The sequence below is a fragment of the Populus nigra genome, chromosome 16, assembly GCF_951802175.1.
Source record: "Populus nigra chromosome 16, ddPopNigr1.1, whole genome shotgun sequence".
In the NCBI taxonomy this organism is placed as follows: domain Eukaryota; kingdom Viridiplantae; phylum Streptophyta; class Magnoliopsida; order Malpighiales; family Salicaceae; genus Populus; species Populus nigra.
The window spans coordinates 11,465,903-11,488,956 of record NC_084867.1 but is presented as its reverse complement, the minus strand read 5'-3'; the positions used below and the strand labels follow the sequence as shown (position 1 = coordinate 11,488,956).

The 23,054-nt window shown below is 34.3% G+C and overlaps 4 protein-coding genes across 5 annotated transcripts; 1 reads left to right on the top strand and 3 right to left on the bottom strand.

Moving 5' to 3' along the window:
* Window positions 1-6,340: 6,340 nt before the first annotated feature.
* On the top strand, window positions 6,341-12,357 carry LOC133675451 (recQ-mediated genome instability protein 1). 2 transcript variants are annotated; one of them, XR_009835420.1, is made up of 9 exons: window positions 6,341-6,932; window positions 7,029-7,199; window positions 7,553-7,698; window positions 8,286-8,542; window positions 8,866-9,206; window positions 10,341-10,451; window positions 10,534-10,662; window positions 10,818-11,525; window positions 12,009-12,357. XR_009835420.1 is itself a non-coding variant. In XM_062096820.1 (8 exons), exons 1-8 carry the CDS (start codon window positions 6,474-6,476, stop codon window positions 10,986-10,988), a joined length of 1,785 nt encoding a protein of 594 aa, XP_061952804.1. In that variant the 5' UTR covers window positions 6,341-6,473; the 3' UTR covers window positions 10,989-11,711. The 2 variants fall into 2 exon arrangements, 1 of the variants encoding a protein (XP_061952804.1); XM_062096820.1 differs by lacking the exon at window positions 12,009-12,357 and having other exon boundaries at window positions 10,818-11,711.
* Window positions 11,944-13,122, bottom strand: LOC133676092 (11-beta-hydroxysteroid dehydrogenase-like 6). Its single transcript, XM_062097663.1, is given in 6 exon segments — window positions 11,944-12,122; window positions 12,268-12,362; window positions 12,364-12,395; window positions 12,476-12,607; window positions 12,726-12,816; window positions 12,923-13,122. Coding segments are annotated over 6 exon segments (729 nt in total).
* Window positions 13,123-13,885: 763 nt separating this feature from the next.
* LOC133675642 (11-beta-hydroxysteroid dehydrogenase A-like) lies at window positions 13,886-15,587 on the bottom strand. Its single transcript, XM_062097076.1, has 6 exons — window positions 15,405-15,587; window positions 15,080-15,272; window positions 14,899-14,984; window positions 14,523-14,654; window positions 14,310-14,438; window positions 13,886-14,059 (listed from the first exon to the last, which is right to left on the bottom strand). Exons 1-6 carry the CDS (start codon window positions 15,585-15,587, stop codon window positions 13,886-13,888), a joined length of 897 nt encoding a protein of 298 aa, XP_061953060.1.
* Window positions 15,588-18,056: 2,469 nt separating this feature from the next.
* Window positions 18,057-21,086, bottom strand: LOC133675641 (11-beta-hydroxysteroid dehydrogenase A-like). Its single transcript, XM_062097075.1, has 7 exons — window positions 20,881-21,086; window positions 20,239-20,550; window positions 19,910-20,102; window positions 19,725-19,810; window positions 19,264-19,395; window positions 19,060-19,188; window positions 18,057-18,475 (listed from the first exon to the last, which is right to left on the bottom strand). Exons 2-7 carry the CDS (start codon window positions 20,419-20,421, stop codon window positions 18,275-18,277), a joined length of 924 nt encoding a protein of 307 aa, XP_061953059.1. The 5' UTR covers window positions 20,422-20,550; window positions 20,881-21,086; the 3' UTR covers window positions 18,057-18,274.
* Window positions 21,087-23,054: the final 1,968 nt, after the last annotated feature.

The window sequence follows — 23,054 nt, the reverse complement described above, 5'->3', positions numbered from 1 at the left end:
AAAATCAGGAAGAAAAATCATTGTTGTAAATCTGATGCAGGATAATCCAAGACAGCAATCGTGTCACAGATTAAACGAGTTAACCTGGTATTTTCACAAAAGAATCAGAACTCTGTTCTGAAAAAAAAATCAAAAGATTTTAGTCGGGTGATCATTTTAGATTTTAACCGAGACACTGAGTTAACTTCTCCTATTTTTCTGCGAAACCCAGCTGGAGTTAGGGTTTCACAGCTCACTCTAGCATGTCGGGGAAGGTAGCGATGGGCCAAGGCAAAACTTTATGGTATTGTTTGCTCAATTACTCTGTACATCAATTCTTAATTTCTAAGAAAGTAAAGCCACGCTGTCGCTTTCTTGAAGATATCGAGCATGAAAAACAGGTCTTGTAAAAATGGGACAGGATAAGAACTTGTCACCACATATTTCAATTACGAGAAAGATTGTCATAATGCATACAAAACATGCAATAAAAATCATATTTAACCTGCACCTAATACCACCTAAAGATTAAGGGACACGTAAAATATTATTATTTTGATTTATTTTCAAGTTGTAAATATTTTAAAAAATAACTCTAATGTCATCCCAAACACCCAATCGTTGCCTTCCACCGCAAACCACCCAAGTCCCTGATCAGAACTCATTAAAGCTTTTAGATTCAAGCATTAAACCAACTCTAGTGCCCTTCTTAAACGCCAACTCCAGCCATCAAAATGGACTCCATGAATAACAGGACAGCCAGACAAGTGACGTGGACCAAAAAGGATGGTTCGTGATTTCCCATATTGGTAGTTGGTGTATTCAGCCCTCACAGTTTGATTTCCCATAAATGTTGCAGCCAAAAATGGAGGTGCGTTTGTTGAAGTGTCATACTTCATACATGAGCAGCACACCTTCATGCATTGCAGCATTTAAGAATTCACGTTTCTGGAGGTGAGAAGTTGCCGCAGATTTCATGCCACTCCGCTTAGAAACACCATTTTAAAACTCGATCCGACCACCTGACTGGTTGATATTTCTACCCAGTAAGTCGGCATTTTTAAAATGGAGGTGAGAACTGGAGAATTAATTTGGGATTTTCTACTTTTGGACAAACTGAAGTTGAGTCACCCTCTATATATTCTCAAAAGGTGGATTCACATGCTACCAATATATTTATATATATAAGATTGACTGATGAATTAGAAAGAGGGTGGCTGGCTTGGGAAGGAGACAACACATTTCATGGAACGAAACATGGTGATAAAAGCTTCATTTCAATCAGTTATTGATCAGTAACAAAACTAAAAAGTATTGCAGAGGCCTCTCTTGATTGAAAATGATGGTTTGTCCATATTAGACCATGCAACTGCTAGTGCAGATTCTTGCCACGTTGACTGTTTCGCAGTCACTAGTTGAAATCAAATTGAAAAGAGAATGGTAGGTATGGCAGTGATCGTTTCCGAATCATATATAGTGGTATTTTGATAAAATTATATAAAAACCTTCTAAATTATCATAAAATTATAGTGACTCCTGAAGTTTGAAGGTATTATAAAAACCCCTAAGCCTTCTCTTGTTTTAAAACATAACCTGAATATTTCTGAACAATTTTCGTAAAATTAAAGGCGTTTTGGATATGAAAGGGGATTTTTTTTTTTTGTAGTATTTTAAAACTCTTTTGTGATTGTTATAATCATAGTTTTTAGATCCAATCCGGTCCAAAACCCAGATTTTGGATTTTGACTGAGTTACCAGGGTCAATTTTTTTTAATCAAAACGTCAATGTTGTTTTAGTAAAAAAAAAAAATCAACGGGTTATAACTAGATTTTTTACCAGATTTTTCCGGGTCAACCCGCCGGGTCACGCTAGTTTTTTTTTTATTCTTTTTAAACCCGGCTGGGTTCCGGATCGACCCGTCAGGTCGGGCCAAGTTTCAAAACTATAATTATAATTTCATATATAATACATTAGGGGTTATTATAATTTACCAAAAAAAAAAGAAATGAAGAGACAAATTTCCTTGAAAAGTGTTTTTCCATGTCATTAGTGTACAAAAACCTAAAACTTTTCATGAAATTATTGAGCATCTACTATTCATTGTAAATTGTAACTATAATGATGAATTCTCTCTTTAATGATAAAACCTGTGAATCGTGTCTGGATGTAATTTGGTCTCTATACTGTGATGATGCACTTGTCATTTTTGAATCTTCTGGGGATAGTTTTGTATTTTACATTTTTTCACAATAAATGGCTTAATTACTTTTTCAAAAAAAAAAACCTTTTATTCATAAGTTTTTTAGTCTCTATAATTTTTTAACATAAAACACTCATAAAAAGCAAGTGCCACTAAGCTTTGTTTGAGGGGGCTTTTTTTTTTTTTAATCATTTTATCTTAGTTTTTTGGTTATTAGTAGGTAAATTATGGGGTATTTTTATATTTAAATAAATATCAATATAATTATTTTTGTCGTCTCGAGATCCTCTTTGTAATGAGGCGGCACATGTGGCCAATGGAACTTTAGTTTAGTCTCGATGGCTTTTTTTATCCTTTTTTTTTCTCTTATTAATTTTAACGTTTGTCTCTTTAAAATCTCATAACAATTCTCAAATTTGTTTTTCTTTAAATTGGTCTATTTTTTATTATTATTTGTTATGTTTTAAATAATTTATAAATTTGCTTTTTATGAATTGAATAATTATTTAATCAACCGACTTTTAAAAAATGACTTAAAAAACTAAAATGAACATTAAAAAAAAATACAGATGTGCCGCTTATTTTACTTGTTTTTGTCATTTTAGACCTTTGTTTTTCAATTCAACTATCATCTTTAAAGAAATATGTAATTTAATTCTAATTTGAGCTAAAAAAATTTATTTGTACAAAAATAAAGTTGAAGGATCAATTTTTTTAAAAAATTATCATTACAATCCATGATGAATTGTAAAATAATAAAAAGTAAAAATAGCTACAATGTCTTCGTTACCTTCTTTAGTTTTTGTTAATAATTAGAATGGATGACGTGGCATACACCCTATGATAAAGGATAAAGTTTTTCTTCTGTATATACCAACCTTATAGTACTGTGAAGGGATCTTTGATCATAAAATTTTATTTTTGACTTTTTAAAAAATATCTAATTTTTAGAAGGAATCTGTATTTTTAAAAAAATTTATTTTTTTTTTGTTAAAATTGAATATAATTTATATATTTTGAATTGTTTTAATGTGTTGATGTGAAAATTAATTTTTAAAAAATAAAAAAATATTATTAACATATATTTTTTCAAGAAAAATTATTTAAAAAACTTGATGCGTTTGAAATTTTAACACTCATATGACTTGCCTCCCACACCTCTCTTTGCTTGCATCCTTCCCTCCATCTCTTTCACCTGAATCCATCCATCATGGGACTAGGCACTAGCTACCTATCACTGTCAATCTTCACTGGTCAACTCGCAGAATGGAAAAACACCACCAGACCACCGTCCTCCGTCCTTTCCTCTACCTTCTCTTGTCCGTATAAATATATTCCTTACGAGAGCATGACTCCATCGATGAGTTGCAAAGCCCCTTTCTACTAGAGCCGGCAAAAGCTTGACTTTATGGGGAGACCCAGTAACTCACTCCACTCTGTCCTCTGCTCCTTCCTTTCTCTCACTTCTCTAGAATCTGGAAAATTATAGACGATGCTGGAACATGTATAAGAATATGATAATCTTTTTATTTTTTTTAAATTGGCTAAATTTATTATTTATTAATTTACATTAACATTAATCAACAAAAAAACTAAAGGAATCAACATTTCAGTGTGTTGTTCATGCAGATACTCTCAAAATTAAAACCACAAGGATCATAATTGACTTTGACAAAAATTAACAGCCTTTTTCATGTATATTGTTCAAGAGACTCATAAAAATATACTTTAGTCCCTCAATTTTTAATTTTTTCAATACTTTATCCTTTTTATTTTTGTATTTTTTGTTGTGATTCTAAATTTTATTTTTTTACATTTTAATTCTTGTATCTTGGTCCGGAGCGCCAAATCTAATCTGTAACTGGCACCAACTTGCAATATGTATAAATCCATTCTTTTAGCCCATGTGTGCTTCACCCTTCAACTTTTTTATTGGATTATTTTCTCCTTTTTCACATTTCACAATTGGATTATTTTTAAAATAAATTTATTAAACTGATGATTAAATAATATACTATCTTTTATTATTGTTTGTTTTGTTTTAAATAATTTATAAATTTGCAATTCTATTTTATTTCCACCCCCTTCATTTTTTTTTAATCTCTCAATTTTGATATTTATTTTTTTTATTGTTATTTATTTTGTTTTAGATAAATTTTTAAATTGATTTTTTTAAAATCTCCTCCTCCTTAAGTTTTTTTTTCTTGTCAAATTTGATCCTCATTATTTGAATTGCTATTTTTTTACTTTGATTTTTTTTTAAATTGATATTTTTTTTCAACTTTATCCTTCAATATTAAATTTGTTAGGAATTGAGCTTCTTTATCGAGCACAATCTAGGATTTAATGAGTTGTGAGTTTTAGAAATTCACCTAAGTTTGTCCTTTTTTTTCTTTTATAAGTTCATGTTTTTTTAGTTTCATCCTTCAACGTTTATTCAATTGGAGACTAGACTTTGTTATTTTTTATTTATAAAATTTCTCACTAATTTTTAAAATGAACCGGGTTATCTCATTTCTTTTCATTTATTGTTCTTTGTTGAATTTACTATGTCAAATTTTCTAAATTGATATTTTTTTTCTTGAGTTTATCATTTAACATCAAATTAATTAATAATTAATTTTTTTTATTCAGTCTCATTCTTTAATATTAGAGTTTTTTATATTAGGATTAGTGACTTTCCTCAATGTTCTTTTTATTTTTTTATCTTATTTTTATTGCTTAGACCAAGAGTTTGAAGAATTAATCTAGATTAATTAAAGTTTTTCTATGATTGTTTTTTATTTTTTTATTAGTATTTTATACATTGCTTAGTTGGCTCAGCTGGGTCTACCTCCCAAATCATGTAATTCTTTACTTATTTAATGCTTGCATCATCTAAATATTCTTTTTAAACCGATAAAATAATTATTCTGGCCCGCGCGGCGTACCCGGAGCCCATAAATCCAGTAATAACTAATTTGCCACGTCACCACATCCATGTTATAATTCACACGTCATCACTTCAAGTAACACCACAGCAATACTTCTATCTCATACACGGTATTGTTTTTAAATTTCACTTGATTTGATTGTTACAGTTTTTAAAATATACACAATTATTTTAAAAAATAATTTTTATATGCCTCGATATAAAAATTTACAAAATACACACATTTATTTTCTGTGTTATTATGTCTGATATGTGGTACAAAAATAGTCCCTAATCTATTTCTGTGTTATTATGTCTGATATCCAAAATATTTGTTGCAAGAGAGAGTTTAGGCCAGGTTTGGGAATACAATGCTTGTTTTAGTATTGAGAGAATACCATGCTTGTTTTATTATTGAGACTCAACCTGTTTTTTTTTTTATTAATTTTTTTTTATTTTTAATTAATTTTTTAAATATTTTTGAATCGTTTTGACGTGTTGATGTTAAAATATAATAATAAATTTTTTTAATATTTTTATTTGAAAATATATTAAAATAATATATATTTTTATTTTTTTAAATTAATTTGTAATATCAATATATCAAAATAATTCAAAAACATAAAAATTAATTTTAAATAATTTTTTCTTAATTTTTTACCAAATAATATTTGGGTTGCCAAAAGCATAGTTTTGAAACTCAACCCGGCTCGGCGGGTCGACCCGAAACCCGAGACTGGAATCAGGCTGGATTGAAGAAAAATAGTGGAAGGAAAAATCTGGTGTGACCCGATTGACCTAGCAAAACTTGGTTAAAAACCAGGTTGCAATCCGTTTAGTTTTGTTTTTTTTACTAAAACACTGTCGTTTTGATTTAAAAAAATTAATCCGGGCGACCCGGTGAACCGGTCAAAATCCGATGTGACCCGGCAAGACCCAGTTAAAAACCCGGTTGTAATTCGTTGACTTTTATTTTTTTTACTAAAACACTATCATTTTAATTTTAAAAAAAATTTGATCTGAACAACCCGATAACACAATTAAAATTTAAATTTCAGATCTTGAATCGGACCGAATCTGAAAACTATAGCAAGAAGTTACCTCGATAATATATGATATATCATGCATGTTAGGTGGATTAGTGTCAGGCCCAATATCCACCTGTTAATTAGATTTGTGTAGGCCCATAACCCATTTTCCTGTCTGTCAAGTACCTTAAATTTATAGGAAAATTGCAATTTCACCCCACTCCTCCTCCACTTTCCCACCTTGACAAAAAGAAATAAAAAATAAAAAAATTATATCACAAATCTGGAGGGAAACCCCAAACGGCCAAAAAAACAAGAAAAAAACCCTCACTGGCTCACCCCTTCTCAGTAAAAATGACAAGACGACGCCTCAGACTCAGCTCTTACTCCGATGACGACGACGAAGAAGAACAGCGAAACCAACAACAAGATTATCAAATGGAATCTCACCAATTACCAAACCCTAACCCTAACCTCTCTGAACAACCAGTGCCGCTTCCAATCTCCTCCGACGATGCTGAATTCGCCGACGCCTCCGATAACCTCACTCCACCGTCTCCTCCGTCGGTGGCTCCACCCATATCCGGTTGTCCTATTGGGGATTTTCTACTGAGAACGGGACTTAGTTTAAAAAGAGAGTGGCTTGATTCCTGTCTTCGCCAAATTGACAACTCGCTTGACATAGTGTCAAAGGCAAAGCTTTGCTTCGGTCAGTTTTTGATTTCAGATATGAATCACTGCGGTGCTGGTGTGCTTCCTCCAAATGTGGACTCTATGCACCTTGCTGATCTCCCCGGACCGTTTGTGTTGCAGGTGGCCTATTTCGATTTGATTACAAATTCTGTTAAATTAAATAGATAAATTTATAATACGTGATTGCTTATTTACGATGAATTTTAATTTTTTCAGGTGGATGAGATTGTTAACATTAGTTGTCCACTTAAAGGAAGGTATCAGGATGCGAATGCGGGAGTGAAGAGGTGCCTTAAGCTGTCTATGACGGATGGTGTCCAACGTGTTTTTGGCATGGAATATAGGCCTATTAAGGATCTTAAAGTTTTAGCTCCTCCAGGATTCAAGGTTTTATTATTTTTTTTCCTGATGATTTATGGTTTATTGAATTGGAGTATCTTTTTGTCATAAATAGTGATGATAATATGGAAGGTCTGAGATGTGTATTTAGTAATCTGCATTGGTAATTGTGAGGATGGCTTAGAAATACGGCAAAAATACTGATGGATTCTGTTAAAGGTTTTTGAGTGTGGTGTGACTATAGTTGTTGACCTGGATATAAGGTGTTTCATGTTTGAATGGCTAGCTAAAGAGAAAATAAGCTGATACATTAATTTTGTTGTGCAAATGTTATTCTCGTGTTTATGCATCAGTGCTAGTTTCGTCAGAAAATTTCGAAACATAATTCTTTTGTATTGTAGGTTGCCATCTGTAATGTACATATACGGCATGGGCTTTTAATGTTGGTTCCTGAAGCTTTAGAAATTTTAGGAGGAGTGGTTGAAGAGTTGGATGCAGCACGTCAACGTCTTGCTGATGAGATAAATAAACCACCAAGGGGAAGAAGGTATGCTTTAGGTGTCTAGGATGTATTGAGCTTTCTGAAGATTTACAGCATTGTGCCTTTCTTATTACTTTGCTTTTCAGTTTTTTTATTTCTGTCCCTCAAAAAAGAAAATCTGCTTTTAAATGTTATTGTATAGTGAAGTTCTCTGCATGTCTTTGCCTGACCATGGTCTTATTGCATAATTAGCTGTACCTTTTGAGAGTGGTTTGTGGTTGAGATATTGGATTACCCCCTGCAAGGCTTTGCATATGAAAGACTTCTTTAAGCAGAGGCATGTGCAAAAAACTAGACTAGGACTAATTCTTGATTTGATAGCATTCCTGGATGTGAAAATTTGGAGGTTATAGTAAAAAGTTTTCCAGAGATAATCATTAATAGAGTTGATGATTGAGTTACACTGAGAGACTGTTTTTTGGGTTTTAGAATGGTTGTTTTCAAGTGTAGGCTTTTGATCTTGCTGGTTATTTTAGTTTCAATTCTTTTTAATTGGCCTGTTAGGTGAATTGAGTTCTGATATTCAAGGGATCACTTGAGATCCAACTGTTTGTCTCCTTTAAATGCAACTGATTTGCACTATTGTTATGCAGATCAAGGACTGGAGAGGTTCCTCCTTTAGCAACTAGAGCAACTCAGGCTGCATGGGCCCCTAATGGAGTCAATATTCCCAGTAGCACCAATAACTCCGGTAATGTTCCTGGGCATACAAATACCTCAGCGGATGATCTTCAGAACACCAATGGTTCTGGTAATGCCCTGGGACGCACCAATAGTTCTGTCGAAGTTGTTCAATATACTGATAGATCCACATTACAAGTTGCAACTCCCTTTCAGGAAGATGGACGAGGTTGGCCTGCTTTCTTTCTTCTTCTTGCAGTTTTGAGTTACTTTAACACGTAAATGATGATATAGCAAACTTTTGGGAGAATGTCAAGAGTAAATTACACTGTACATGAAGTAATCTTGTGTTTTCATTTCACTGTCTTCAAATGTATAATAGGGAATAAATAAACTCGTGAATTAACTGTTACTTTCATGCTTGAGGATATAATTACCAAAAGGTTCACATTTTGGCGGATTACAAGCCTGTTAATAGCTTTTATTGTATGCTGGAGTTTACATAATGTTCGTCTAATAAGAAGAATGTTTTTTTTTTTTCATGTTTTCTAGGTGCCAATTTGGTTGTATCTGGCACTGATACTAGTCAAAGGACTGTGGAAGAATGTGCTGTTCCAATGAGTGCAGAAACCACTATGTGTAATCTATCATCTAGTATTGTTTCTGATGTTGGGGAGATGCATATCAATGCTCCTATAAGTGGGGTGAATTCTGTGTCTAACCAACACTCTAATGGTACGTTGGAGCAAGAGGATGTCTGCATGATTGATGAATTTGAACACCCCCTCATATTATCTAGAGACCGAGAAATCCCATTCACATACTTGGCTAGTTTGTCAGCTAAATGGGCAGCAATGAAGGAGAAAGAACCTTCTGTTAGAGGAAAGATCAAGGTGTGTAGTATCTCTCTTTTTGAGCATGTGTGCAAGTGTGTTACTCATCTGGTGCTTATATTTGCACATTGGCATTATGTGCTCTCCTAAAACAGGTTGTGATTTGGATTTTGACTGGCTTCATTTATTGCTCAACTGAATTTGGGGCAAGTCGCAGAAGTCTTAACTTCAGTATTCTGGGTTGGGTGCAAAGAATAGTATGTATAGCTTAGATATTATGGAAAACAAAATATTGTTTTAAAATGACAAACAGAATGAATAGGTGTTTTTTTTTTGGCAGTTTCTTACTATTATTTTCAAATTTTCAAAATAATACTAATTTCTATTGCTGCTACTTAATTTTTAAGAAACATTTATCAAGAAAACCAACTAGCTGAGCTTTGTTAATGATTGATAACTATTTTATAAATGAATAGCTTTGCTCTTAAAAATAAAAATAAAAATAAAAATAAAAATAAGTAGCTTTGTAGTTTAGAAGGTATCCAAAGAGCAACTCCCAGTAGGCTCTCAGTTCCAACCTAAGGTTTTGGATTATGTATAAATTCTTGTATAACTTTTTCTATGCCCGTGAAAAAGGACAATGATTCACATGCTGAAATACTTTAAAAAATATAATTGACTATGCTTTCATTTTATGTTGATGAATGATGGAGGAACATGGTAAGGATGGTGCAACTCCTCTGCAGCCTACTGGTTTATTGTTTTATTTCATGCTTATAGTTTCCTGACTTTCAGGGGCCTTCTCTTGCTGTAATGGTAAATACTTGCACTTTGTAACCACAATGATACGAGTTTTAAGAACTCTATTTCACATGAATACCAAAGTGCGAGACTCTCAAAGCTGAGACTCTGGATCTCATTTTGGTGGGACTATATTTAAATACTAACCATAATAGTTTCAACACCTTTATTATGTTGCACGGAAATGTGAATTATTCTATTTCCATTAACCGAAGAAACTTTTTTATGGTGGTGCAGTCTTACATATCTGAATAAATTCCCATGAAAACAATATATAAGTTTTCTTTTTGATGTTATTTGAGCATATAATTGAAAGTACATATCAAACCCGTATAGTATCTGTACTTTCTACTGTTTCAGTGCTTTCTAATATGTTAACATAAAATTTTGCAGTGCTTCTTGACTGGTGTAAAGGGATTCCAATATAAGCAGAGGACGACATATGAGCTTCAGGTTTATGTTGATGATGGCAGCCTCATTTCTGAGATCCTAATTGATCACTATGTGAGTTACAAGTTGGAGTTTTACCTTTTGATGATACGAGGTTAATTTTTTTTATAGTTTTACCAGTCATTTGTACTTTCAGGTAGTGCTGAAAGGAATAGGTTGTTCTCCTGTGGAGGTTACCACTGCTCTTTCTTCGTCAGATAAAAAGAGAGCTGGTGAAATGAAGGAGACCCTGAGACAGTTTCAGATGTTCTTAGTAAATTTTGAGGTATTATATGTTAAACCTTTAATTATTTATGAATTTTGAAGAATTAGTCAAGTTCTTTTCATAGGAAGACTTCAATGTTCTTTGAATGTCATGTTGTTGAATTTTTAAGCACGGTTTATTTTAGTTTCACTCAATCTGGAAATACTTTGGTCCAGGGAACAATGCTCATAGAGATAAATGGAGCCTCTAAACTTCCTGTTGCTCTTGAGATGAACCAAGGCTGTCCTCCTTCTGATGCATGGTTGCTTATGAGAAGACTTCAGTCCTTTTCTTCTTCCCTAACACCGCAGCATTCCTCCATGGGACCTATTGATATATCACCGTAATGGCTGCACATACGATGATGCTTAAAGGAAAATGAAAGTTGATTATGATCGAATTTTTTTGCTGCCTTTTCTGGTTAAAGGAGGAACCTTCTCTCAGCATGGTTATGCAGATTCCTAGATCATATTCGTGCTCACTCAGGAGGCACCTATAAGATAGCCTGAAATTTTTTGCAGCGACTGGGAAAATCATGGTCTCGCCTGATATCATCGATTGAGATTATTTGCCACATGTATATATGGCTGAGAAGGTGAATGTTGCTGACACTTTATCAGGCATGATATTGCATCATGTGGTTTTCATGAGACTTGTGTGTTGCTGCTGATCTTCTCAAAGATGGTCATCACATTAAGTCATTTGTTTATGAATGGGTGAAACTATGAACTGGAGATTTGCCAATTGTGCCCAGAAGAGATGTACATGAAATCTCATCTTTGTAAAAATGCAAAGCCACTCATATCCAAGGGAGGGGAGAGGATTATCCGAATATTAACGAGACAAGGAGAAGCCACTGTTTGCTTCATTAACTTTTAGTCGAGGTACACTCACGCAACTCCATTAACTTTCCTTTTGCTCTAATTTTCTAAGGCTCTCGGATTTCTTTTTGGGTTTTCTTAGCATAACTCCTCACATTCTCTGTAACATGCCATATTTGTAAGTGGATATAAATTTCTGTAAAATTATCATAGATTTCCAGTAAAGTTCAACCGTTGCTCTAAAATAAATCATTCATGATATCCCCATAAATTTATCACTTATTTCTTGAGACAGATACATAATTTCTAGACTGGCATTATGCAATAAAAGACTAGTTAAGGAAACTTCTATGATACAACCATACATGATGCAAGAAGCTTCCGTTATGGATTCAGGGCATAAGGTTAAAATGTTATAGATGCAAGACCGACCTTCATTTAGTTACTAGATGGAGGATCTTCTCAGTACTTCTCTCAACTCCTATCTGTTGTAGATTGATCTTGTCAAGATTAAAAATAAACGGTTGCTCCACTCTACTATATCAGGGAAAAAGTACCTGAAATAAATTATGGAACGGTACCAAGCTGGTTCAACCAGGTATTTCTCTCCTCGGCATGCACCATCTACAATTGCTTTGGCACACTCTGTGGTAGACTCCGCTGGCATCGGATTTATCATTGCCTAACAAGCAATTCAATCCTGTTATAAGTGGAAGCATAAAGTTGAAGACGACTTTTAACTACATAATTGTATCATGGGTATGGAAATTTACCCTTCACATTTCTTCATCTAATTCCAATTTGCCTTGCTCGTTTAGGAATTTTTCTTGTGTCATTTCTGACTTGATCAATCCAGGAATAACAATTGTTATTCCGATCTCTGATCCTCATTCTACCCTCTGTCTCATACATGCTATACACTGCTTTACTTGCCTATAAACATTGTGAAAACAGAATGGATATTAATTGAAGTAACAGACACAGATTTGAAAGATGTAGATGGAAAATCTTACATTATAGAAGCTTAGTCTTGGGATAGGTAGAAATGCGGCAACTGAAGCAATTACTACGATCCTTCCATTTTTCTTTTTGAAGTGCGGAATTGCAAAGTAGGTACAGTACACTGAGCCCCAGAAGTTTATGTCCTCTACGAAATGAAAAATTAGCATAGAAAATGCATGGAGACATGGGTTTTGATGGGATCCCATTCCTTGTTCATCTGAAAAATGGGAGGGTCGTTTTAAGGGTTTGTACTTTGTATGCCATGGCTGGTGCAAAAGGAGTGACATCAGGGGCGTCTTCGAACACGCCCACTGTTGCAACCCCAGCGTTGGCCACCAGATGATCCAAAGAAAACCCATCAAGAGTTTATCATTTTAGTGCATTTGAGTTCCCAAAGCGAATCGGAAATCGATTGATACTGCTAGCTCAGATCTTCTTGGATGGTCTACTAACAGTGACCAAAGTGCTTCACTGTTGCATCTATAAATCTTTCACAATCTTCGTCCTTGGTAACATCTCCAGGGATAAAAATAGCTTCAGGTGATCCAATCAGCTCAGCCATGGCAGCGACTTGTATCAGACGTTCCTTTCTTCTTGCAACAAGGGCTATACAAGCTCCTCTCCCAGCATACTCAAATGCTATGCAAGAGACTTCCATCTAGTAGCAGATTATATGGACTTGATGCAGGTTTGATTTGGAGGAACTTTGATCATGGAGTGATCATGAAACTGCTGATATGCAGGAGCTGTAATTTGATTAACATTTCCGACTAGATGGGAGAGGTCCAAAACTCAAGCTTTTGGTTTTCTTTTTTGACGGTATGACAAGCTACAGTATTGGAAGCAGGAATTATTATCGCAAGAGAGAAAGGAGGTTTACTTATAAAGCAAAAAAATATTGTTGTCGTGTTTCGAACTCCCTTCGAGTTTCTCCTCAAAGATTGACAGCCTTTATTAAAGCTGGTTTTGGTGGGACAAATCACTAGAGGATAGGAAGATATATCGAAAGAGCTGGAATGTCCTTACCAAGTCCAAGCAAGAAGGTAGCATGTTTCATGGAAATGGAGTCTTTAAACAACACACCATTTGATCCTGTCACAAGCTTTATTCACAGTCTAGTTTCTTTTTACTCGAAACAGAACAAAGTAGTAAACGTGGAATATCTCGGCAGAAATTTGAGTGAAAAATTCAAAATAACCTGAGATGCGAGATGAAATTTATTCCATTATATTCTGTTGTTTTTTTTTTATATGATATGAGATATACCGGTTATTCTAACCGGAATAGAATGAAATTATCAAACATTCTGAATTTTCAGAGGAATAAAAAAATGAAAGAGAGTCACTGCTTGAGATCTGGAATTAAAGCTGAAATGCGCAAGGCATATTTGACGCCTGTTAAGTGAGATGCAGAAGCTCATGCTAGTTGCTCTTCTTGGAACTCTTAGCAACCAATATCCTGTGGAACCACCACTCCAGCACTTCAGGGCAAAGGACTTTCATCAGAAACGAAATCCTTGCCCAAGACGGCTCTACCAAGTACCTGTCTCCTCGACAAGCACTGTCCACGATTGCTTTAGCACACCTTTCGGTCGACTCGGCCAGAACAAAGTCCATTTGACCCTGTTTAAAAAAATTGTTGGAAAATAAAATTGTGCGGACGAATTAATGTAGGTAAAACTCGGACCTATCATATATATATATATATATATATCACATTTTTTTTCCTAGATTGAATTCATGGTGAAATTCCATTACCAAAAAAAAAAAAAAGTCATGCAAGGATTCAGAAGTACACAGAGGAGCATTCATATGTTATTTGTCCGTTTAGTTCCTTCAGAAATACCTTTGATAAAAAATCTCCTTGGGTCATTTCTGACTCAACTACACCAGGAGTGACGATTGTTATTCTAATATCCGAACCAAATTCAGCACGTAGTGTCTCATAAAAACTTGTTATGGCTGCTTTGCTTGCCTGATGATGCCATTATAATATTGATTAGTTACTCTAAAAATGACTGACTGGGTGCATCATATTAATTTCAAGGACATGTCTTACAGAATAGAAGCTCATCCTGGGCACTGAGCACCATCCAGCAATTGAAGAAATCCCTACAATCCTTCCTTTACTTTTTCTTAGGTGTGGAATAGCGAAATGGGAGGCGTATACGGAACCCCAGAAATTTGTGTTCTGCAAAAGGCACCAAAATGGATCCTTTCAGAAAATATTCTGGCATGGAAAAATGTCGAAACATGAATAGCTTTGAACCTTTAAGTTGGCAAGTAAGTAATTCCCAGATTACACCCTACTTTAAAATTTCAGAGGTATACTTAATTTTCCTATTTCTAAATGACCTTATATTTTAGTTGCAGTTGTGTAACGGCGCATGTTAGGAACCAAGAAATGTCAACGGTTGCGGTAAAAAAAAACATACCATAATTGTTGCAAATTCTGATATTTGCTTGCAATCCTCAAACATGTCAATCTGAGCAACACCAGCATTGTTCACCAGATGATCCACTATTGCATAAACCCCGTGAGTCATAGTAAAACAACGACTTGTATGAAAAACCTTGCACGTAAACTCAATATGAAAGAAGATAAAAGATCCTTACACTTGCCAAAATGATTCATTGCCTCATTAACAAACCGCTCACAGTCTTCAACCTTCGAAATGTCAGTGGCGATGACTATAACATCCGGTGACCCCAGCTCCCGGGCCTTATCAGCTACTGCTCGAAGACGCTCCTCTCTTCTAGCAGAGAGGGCTAAACAGGCTCCTCTCCTAGCATACTCGTATGCAAGATACTTACACAAACCACAAAATACAGTTAGAGCATTAAACAAGCAGTATCCCAGTAATAATGGTAACAATATTCCAAATCTTTAGTCTGCAAAATATGATAGACATTTACTTCTGTGCAGAGAACGTATACCAACCTCGCCAATGCCTGAAGATGCACCGGTGATTAGAACTACTTTTCCTGCCACCTTTTCGCTATTTATTGATCTTTTTATGCTACTTATAAACTTGGAAACAAGAAAATACGGAAAGAAGAGAAGTAGCAGAATCAATGTTATAGGAGGAAGTACAATGTTCAGGACCTTGTGAATCAAATCCATGCTGTGGTTCGGTAAGGTCGGAGAGAAAAGACCAAAACACAGTAATTTCTGTTTCTTGTGTGGCTGAGCTCAGGTTCACGAAAATATTCGTCCTGGCCGTGGTTGCTCTGTATAAATATATAATAACAACATTTGCCTTCAAAATAACAAGCATATATCCCCAAATGATTTTAAAAAAGGCAAGAGGAATTTAATGCCGATCCCAAAATTTGAATTCAAACCTCCTGTTCAGATATCAATAATATAATTTCCTAACATCGCTGATATTTGTCAAAAATGTAGCTGTTGCCTATCTATCTATCTATAAAAGCGCGCTCCTCCATATCTAGGAAAAGCAATAAAAATAAAAGCAAATTGCCATATAGAAATTATTTGATATTGCAATAATAATTGTATTTTATTTAAAAATATATTAATTTTTTTAAAATTTATTTTTAATATTAACACATTAAGATAATCCGAAAATACAAAAAAATAAGTATATCTCCTAAATAATGTTAAAAAAGGTAAGGGCTTTGATGTAGATCCCAACCTACTGGGAATGTTGAAAACTCAAGTTTTTATTCTTTCATATTCAACATTTTTAAATTTTGCATACAAGGCTCTTATAATCCAACAAGGATTCTAAACATCTGAGCTTCATAAAAGACTCTAATTTGATGGTATCTTCTTCTATATTTTCTTTGCAAAGGATATATTGGTTTTCAAAATCCTACAATTGTATATAACTTGAAATGTATTTTTAAAATGATTTTAATTCAATAATCTATGAATTACTGAAACCAGATCTTCTGAGACAAATTTTGCTACGCAGAGAATTTCTTGCTTTTGCTGGTAAGAGGTCAAAATATTAGCAAATACTTTTTTTTAATCTTCTTTCATGCGCGAAGTAAAGTTTATAAACTATATATATATTTTTTCTTCGTGAGAATACATTTTATTGTTGGCTAAAATACTTATGGTTTCAATTCCTCATTGCATCCATCTTTATTCTCCAACTAAGATATTTTTTAAGCAAATTAGAGTCTATTTTTCCCCGCGAACAAATAGTAAACTAATTTTTTGTAGCTTTCCCAGATAATTTTTAGATATCAGACAATCGGTCATGCTTGCAAACAATGGTAACCTTACTGTTGCAGCTATGGCGTCTAGAGGATTAAAACTAGTCCAAAGCTACATATGACTTCCAAAGCTATAAAATCATGGTCTTCAGTACCATGTAGTAGAAAACCAAATCCTTCAACAAAAGCAAAGGGTCAAACAGAGGTTGGAGGAAGTGGCTGTTGTGGAAACTTGAAGCATGCTCGTGAAAATTAAATGCTTACATCAACCAAAATAATTCACTGTTTCCTCAACCATTTTTCTACAACCATCCACCCTCTGAACATCTACAAGGATGACGATGACATCAGGAGAGCCGCCGTACCGGGTTGTTTCTGCAACTTCAGTGAGGCTTCTCTCTCTCATGGCTATGAGAGCAAAGCAGGCTCGTCTACTAGCAGACCCCCAAGCCAAATGATGCAGCAAAAAGAAATATCCTATTCTTAAAAAAAAATCCCAATAAACGTTTAAATTCTATAAAAGTTAAACTATCAATATAAATACCCACAATATCCAACCTTGCAAGAGAACGAAGAGAACAGAGGAGAAGAGAGAGGAGAGAAACGAGTCACGACAATTGTCAAGAGAGAGGAATTACATGAAATAATTTGGTTAGCCATGAATCACAGGAGAGAACGAGATAGTGGGCAGGGGAGGTGTGGCTGAAACAAAAATCAAAAGGGAAAATAATATTTTAGCTTTAGGTCAAGTTTCTATTTATACCATTTTTTTAGTTGGTTTAAATTCAATGCAATCAGTTTCAATTTTCTGAAACCAAAACCGAATCAAATCAAGTGATTTTTCTCTCGCTATGGTTTTTTTAGTTTTCTTGGCAAGTCATTTGTTTTGAACACCCCTGTTCCTCCCGTCTTGAAAACCAAGGACACTAGAAACGTGAACTCCGTTGATTGCTACACTTCCTTTGATTACCTCCTGGTTACTAATTAGTATCTATTTTCCTACTGCTAAATCTTCCTGGCTAGCACCACCTCTTGATTCAATCAAAATCAATTTTGATGGCGCATTTAATTAGGCTGCAAATCAGGGTGCTTTAGGCTTGGTGTTGAAGGTACCTTTTCAGCTCATGCAAATGACCCTGCTGTTTTATGATCTCTTGCTTTGAGAACTTCAGTTCATATGGCCTGAAGTTTACATGAAGAGAGAACTTTCATTGAAGGAGATGCTAAATCTTTCATCGACACCATTCTCCCAAGTTCTTTCAATAATACTTCCAGCTAATTTAATCCTCCAAGACCGCTTTAGGAGGACCGCGAACAATCGTTTTTTATTTTGTCAAAAGATGTTGTGTTGTCCATGCTGAGTTAAACATAGAAAGATCCAATCCTAATGTGCAAAGTTGAGCAGACCTATGAAAAACATCAATGATGTTTTGATTTATTTGCAATATTATGAGATCAAGATGGTTGATGAGTTAGAAAAATGCAAGATGGATGTCTATGCAAAATCCTTCTTTAGTATTCAGAGGAATAAGAAATGAAACAGAACCACTGCTTGAGATCTGGAATTAAAGCTGAAACGCCACAGGCATATCTCGATGCCTGTTAATTGAGATACAGAAGCTCATGCTAGTTACTTTTCTTTGAACTCTTAGAAACCAATACCATGTGGAACAACCACTCCAGCACTTCAGGACAAAGGACTTTCAGCAGAAACGTCATTCTTGCCCAAGACGGCTCTGTTAAGTATCTATCTCCTCGGCAAGCGCTGTCCACGATTGCTTTAGCACACCTCTCGGTCGACTCGGCCGGGACAAAGTCTATCTGGGCCTGCAGAAAATCCCATTTAGAGAATTGTTAGAAAATCAGGTTGTGTTGATCAATTTTGGTAAAACTTGTATCCAAAGGAAATGTCCTACTTATACTTGAGGAGATAGGACAAGTTTTATAGATTAATGAACATTTGTTTAAAAGATCAAATATTGGTTTCTCTCTCGACTTTTCAACCATAAAAGTCGGAGTGAACATGAAACATATTGGTAAGTAGCTATGAACAGAACAACTGGGAGAGAAAAAAAATGTCCTTTTTGTTTTGAAAGTAATTTACTTCAAAATTATTTTTCGACAAAACATATAAATTTGTCTTTTTATCATGAAAAATTATGTGATATATATATAAATCTTTGTTTTTTCAACAAAAAAACATTTTTTTCTCTATTTTTTCTATCTTGAAACATTAATTAAATGCAACCTAAATAAAAAACATGGGATTGCTAACTATCATGAATATCACCTAATTTTTTCCCAAATCCCATAACCCCCCCCCCCCAAAAAAAAAAAAAGAAAAAAGAAAAAAGAGAGTAAATAAAGGGACATTCATATGTTATTTCTCCATTTAGTTCCTTCATAAATACCTTTGACAAAAAATCGCCTTGGCTCATTTCTGACTCGACTACACCAGGAGTGACGATTGTTATTCCAATATCCGAACCAAATTCAGCACGTAGTGTTTCATAAAAACTTGTTATGGCGGCTTTGCTTGCCTGATGATGCCATTAAAATATTGATTAGTCACTCTAAAATGGCTGAATGCAGCATATTTCAAGGACATTTCTTACGCAATAGAAGCTCATCCTAGGCACTGTGAACCATCCAGCAATTGAAGAAATCCCTACAATCCTCCCTTTACTTTTTCTTAGGTGTGGAATAGCGAAATGGGTGGTGTAAACGGAACCCCAGAAATTTGTGTTCTGCCAAAGGCACCAAAATGGATCCTTTTAGAAAATATTCTGGCATGGAAAAATGTCAGAAACATGAATAGGTTTGAGCTTTTAAGTTGGTAAGTAATTCCCAGGTCACAGCAGAGAGTCACCCTACTTTAAAGAGAGATGAGAAGTGAGCTCAAAACTCTAGCTGTCAAGGAATATCAAATGCATTTACTTAAGTTTAACAGCTTGTGATGGAAAATTCAGAGTTATACTTAATTTTCCTATATCTAAATGACCTTATATTTAGTGGCAGTTGTTTAACAGAGATCGTCAGAACCTAGAAGTATCAGCTGTTGCACCAAAAAGCATACCGTGAGTGTTGCAAAATCTGATATTTGCTTGCAATCCTCAAACATGTCAATTTGAACAACACCAGCATTGTTCACCAGATGATCCACTATTGCATAAACACCACGAGTCATGGTAAAACTTCTTCTTTTATGAAAAAATCTTGCACATAAATTGAAATTGAAAGAAGATAGAAGGAGATCCTTACACTTGCCAAAATGATTCACTGCTTCGTTAATAAACCTCTCAGAGTCTTCAGCCTTCGAAATGTCAGTGGGGATGACTATAACATCTGGTGAACCCAGCGCCCTTGCCTTATCAGCAACTGCTCGAAGACGCTCCTGTCTTCTAGCAGCAAGGGCTAAACATGCTCCTCTCCTAGCATACTCATATGCAAGATACTTACAAAAATCACAAAATACAGTTAGAGCATTAAACAAGTAGTATCCCGGTAATAATTGTAACAAGATTCGAAATCTTAATTTAGTCTGCATAATATGATAGACATTTACATCTGTGCAGAGAACGTATACCAACCTCGCCAATGCCTGAGGATGCACCGGTGATTAGAACTACTTTTCCTGCCACCTTTTCGCTATTTATTGATCTTTTTATACGACTTATGAACTTGGAAACAAGAAAGGACGGCAAGAAGAGAAGTAGCAGAATCAATGTTATAGGAGGAAGTACAATGTTCAGGACTTTGTGGATCAAATCCATGCTGTGCTTCAGTAATTAAGGTCGGAGAGAAAAGGCCAAAACACAGCAATTTCTATTTCTTGTGTTGCTGAGCTCAAATTCTCGAAAAGATTTGTTGCCGATTTAAAAACTTCAGCTTGAAAGGTTCTCCTGCAGTAGTTGAACGTGATTAACAATGAACTAAAATCAGGTTTCTCGAGATTCCCGGGTCAAAATATAAAATAATAACAGTCCGGACAAACAAATATTTGATACCCTATAAAACTATAATCTGAACTTTGACCCTTATGCTCCACATTCATGCAAATGTGTTCAATTGAGCAATGCAATAATTGAAAAAAGAAAGAAAGAACAAATCCTAAATTAAACTTAAATGGACAATCGATAATATGGCATATACATATAATCCAATAGTGACATAGCTCTTGGATAAGAACCGGCAATAAAACAGAGATAGTGCAAGAGTGAGGGAGCACATACCAGGAAGCAGAAAACCGCTCTTCTATCAGTTCCTCTGTATTTGGGAAAAAGCGATAAAAAATAAATTCAATATTTTTTTTCTCGTCCTGGCCTTGGTTGCCCTGTATAAATATACAATAACAATATTTCCCTTAAAAATAATAAATATTATTATTAACAAAACACCAAAGGGCAAACACACTAAACAGCATTGTTAAATCATTATAGCGTGTTCACAAAATACTATTTATTAAAATAGTGTTTTGTGTTTTTATTTTTTATTTAATTGTTTTTTTTAAAATTTTACTCTTTAAAAACCTATTTTGGATTTTGTTTATATATATATATGGCTGTTAGTACATTTTAGACAACCTCCACATATATATATGGAGGTTGTCTAAAATGTACTCCATGAATAACAGCCAGACAAGTGACGGGACCAAAAAGGCTGGTTCTTGTGTTAAATTCAATCATAAAACTTAATTTTTTTTCTTTTTTTTTTAGATTTTTTTGATGAGTCTTATAAACAAAACTCAATCTCGACCACAAAAACAAAAACACCCTAAATGTTGCAGCAAAAAATGAGGGTGTGTTTGTTGAAGTTTCTTACTTCAGGGATATCTCTATATGAGCAGCACACCTTCATGCATTGCAGCATTTAAGAATTCACGTTTCTGGAGGTGAGAAGTTGCCGCAGATTTCATGCCACTCCGCTTAGAAACACCATTTTAAAACTCGATCCGACCACCCGCCTGGTTGATGTGTTGACTCGGTTACTTGAATTTTTAAAATGAAAGTGAGCACTGGAGAATTAATTTGGGATTTTCTATTTTTTAGAACTGCACAAAAGTTGCTATGCACAACTGCATTCAAATAATTTTATATGAAATGAATTTTTCGGGGGCATAACTCACAGCATGTCTACTACTATCCTCTAATTTACAGTCAATGTCGTACAATCATGAAAATGTTAGCATTGACTTGTTGTCATATTAGATGAATAACACATGTCAATGTTGTTTGTATTTCTAAGTAATATATTAAGAAAAATAAATAATAATTAAGAAAAAAATGTTAACCCTCCGGCCAAATAATAATTAATTTAAGGAGATTATAATTTTCAATAAATTTTTTTTCATTACGTGGATGTCTCTAGGTAAACTTGCTTGTATCTCAACTAATCCCACGGATTCTAAAGTTAACAACCATGTAAATCTCTAGTGGTCCTGAAATTTATAAGACTCGAACTAGTGATTTTTAGAGAACAAACCTAGAGTTTAACCAGTTAAGATACATCTCTTGAGGTTATTAAATGAATTTATTGAGTTGATGAATAATTTGTGGTTTTTACCTTTTTTGGGAATTTTAAAATTACTACATTTCTCTTAAATAAATCAGGAAAAAAGATATAATGTTTCTAAGCACTTTTCTTTCGCAAATTGAAGAGCAAATCAAATTCAATCAACATGGAGTTGGGTCAAACATTGAGCTTGAGTTTTAATACCGTCATGATGGAGGATCCTTTTTCCTAATTCCAGTGTTAATACCTCAGTGATAAACTCGGTCAGTAGTTAATCTTAAAAACTCACCACTCTGATTTAATTTAGATTTCAAATAAAACTAAATTTTTTTAATAAAAAAAATTAAAGTACATGGTTTATTAAAAAAAAGATATAAATTTAAGTTTACCTAATAACTTGTGAGTTCACAGCCCAGCAAACTCAACTCTTTTTCATGTCAGAACGTGAAGTGGATCTGACAACAATCTTTATTTATAATATAGCGATTAGGGTTAAGGACTTAAGTTAATCAAACTATCATGGTACAGTTATAACGCTTGTAATTAACTCTTTGGATGGGTTGGATGACGAGTCGTCTCTCTGAAGAACAGAGAAATTGAACAGTGAATCCTCTTTGTGGCTTTGAACGAACGGAAAGCAGAGGGTTTCTTCACCAATAGACAATAACCGACCTGGTTGCCATGATTGACCAAGGTCCATTTTTTTTCTTCTTTAATGGCTATTTCTCCTCAACGTTTTCTTTTCAAATCATGTTTCCGTCAGCAAAGCAGGTTTAAGTTAAGACTTAATTGTACAATGGTTCAAGGTCCTCATTTAATAAAAAAAAACTTTAAAAAACAATAAGATATATTTATCAATTATAATTTATAAAATGATAATTGCCCTCACTTAACA

Excerpts from the sequence above, each read along its gene's own strand:
- LOC133675451 (XM_062096820.1), top strand. The coding sequence starts at position 6,474 with ATGACAAGACGACGCCTCAGACTCAGCTCTTACTCCGATGACGACGAC. Across the intron at positions 6,933-7,028 it reads CCGGACCGTTTGTGTTGCAG|GTGGATGAGATTGTTAACAT; the intron begins GTGGCCTATTTC and ends TAATTTTTTCAG. Across the intron at positions 9,207-10,340 it reads CTGTTAGAGGAAAGATCAAG|TGCTTCTTGACTGGTGTAAA; the intron begins GTGTGTAGTATC and ends AAAATTTTGCAG.
- LOC133675641 (XM_062097075.1), bottom strand. The coding sequence starts at position 20,421 with ATGGATTTGATCCACAAAGTCCTGAACATTGTACTTCCTCCTATAACA. Across the intron at positions 19,396-19,724 it reads CAGATTTTGCAACACTCACG|AACACAAATTTCTGGGGTTC; the intron begins GTATGCTTTTTG and ends TGCCTTTGGCAG. Across the intron at positions 18,476-19,059 it reads AAGGCGATTTTTTGTCAAAG|GCCCAGATAGACTTTGTCCC; the intron begins GTATTTATGAAG and ends GATTTTCTGCAG.
- LOC133675642 (XM_062097076.1), bottom strand. The coding sequence starts at position 15,587 with ATGGATTTGATTCACAAGGTCCTGAACATTGTACTTCCTCCTATAACA. Across the intron at positions 14,985-15,079 it reads AATGAATCATTTTGGCAAGT|TGGATCATCTGGTGAACAAT; the intron begins GTAAGGATCTTT and ends TTTATGCAATAG. Across the intron at positions 14,439-14,522 it reads CCAGGATGAGCTTCTATTCT|GCAAGCAAAGCAGCCATAAC; the intron begins GTAAGACATGTC and ends TGGCATCATCAG.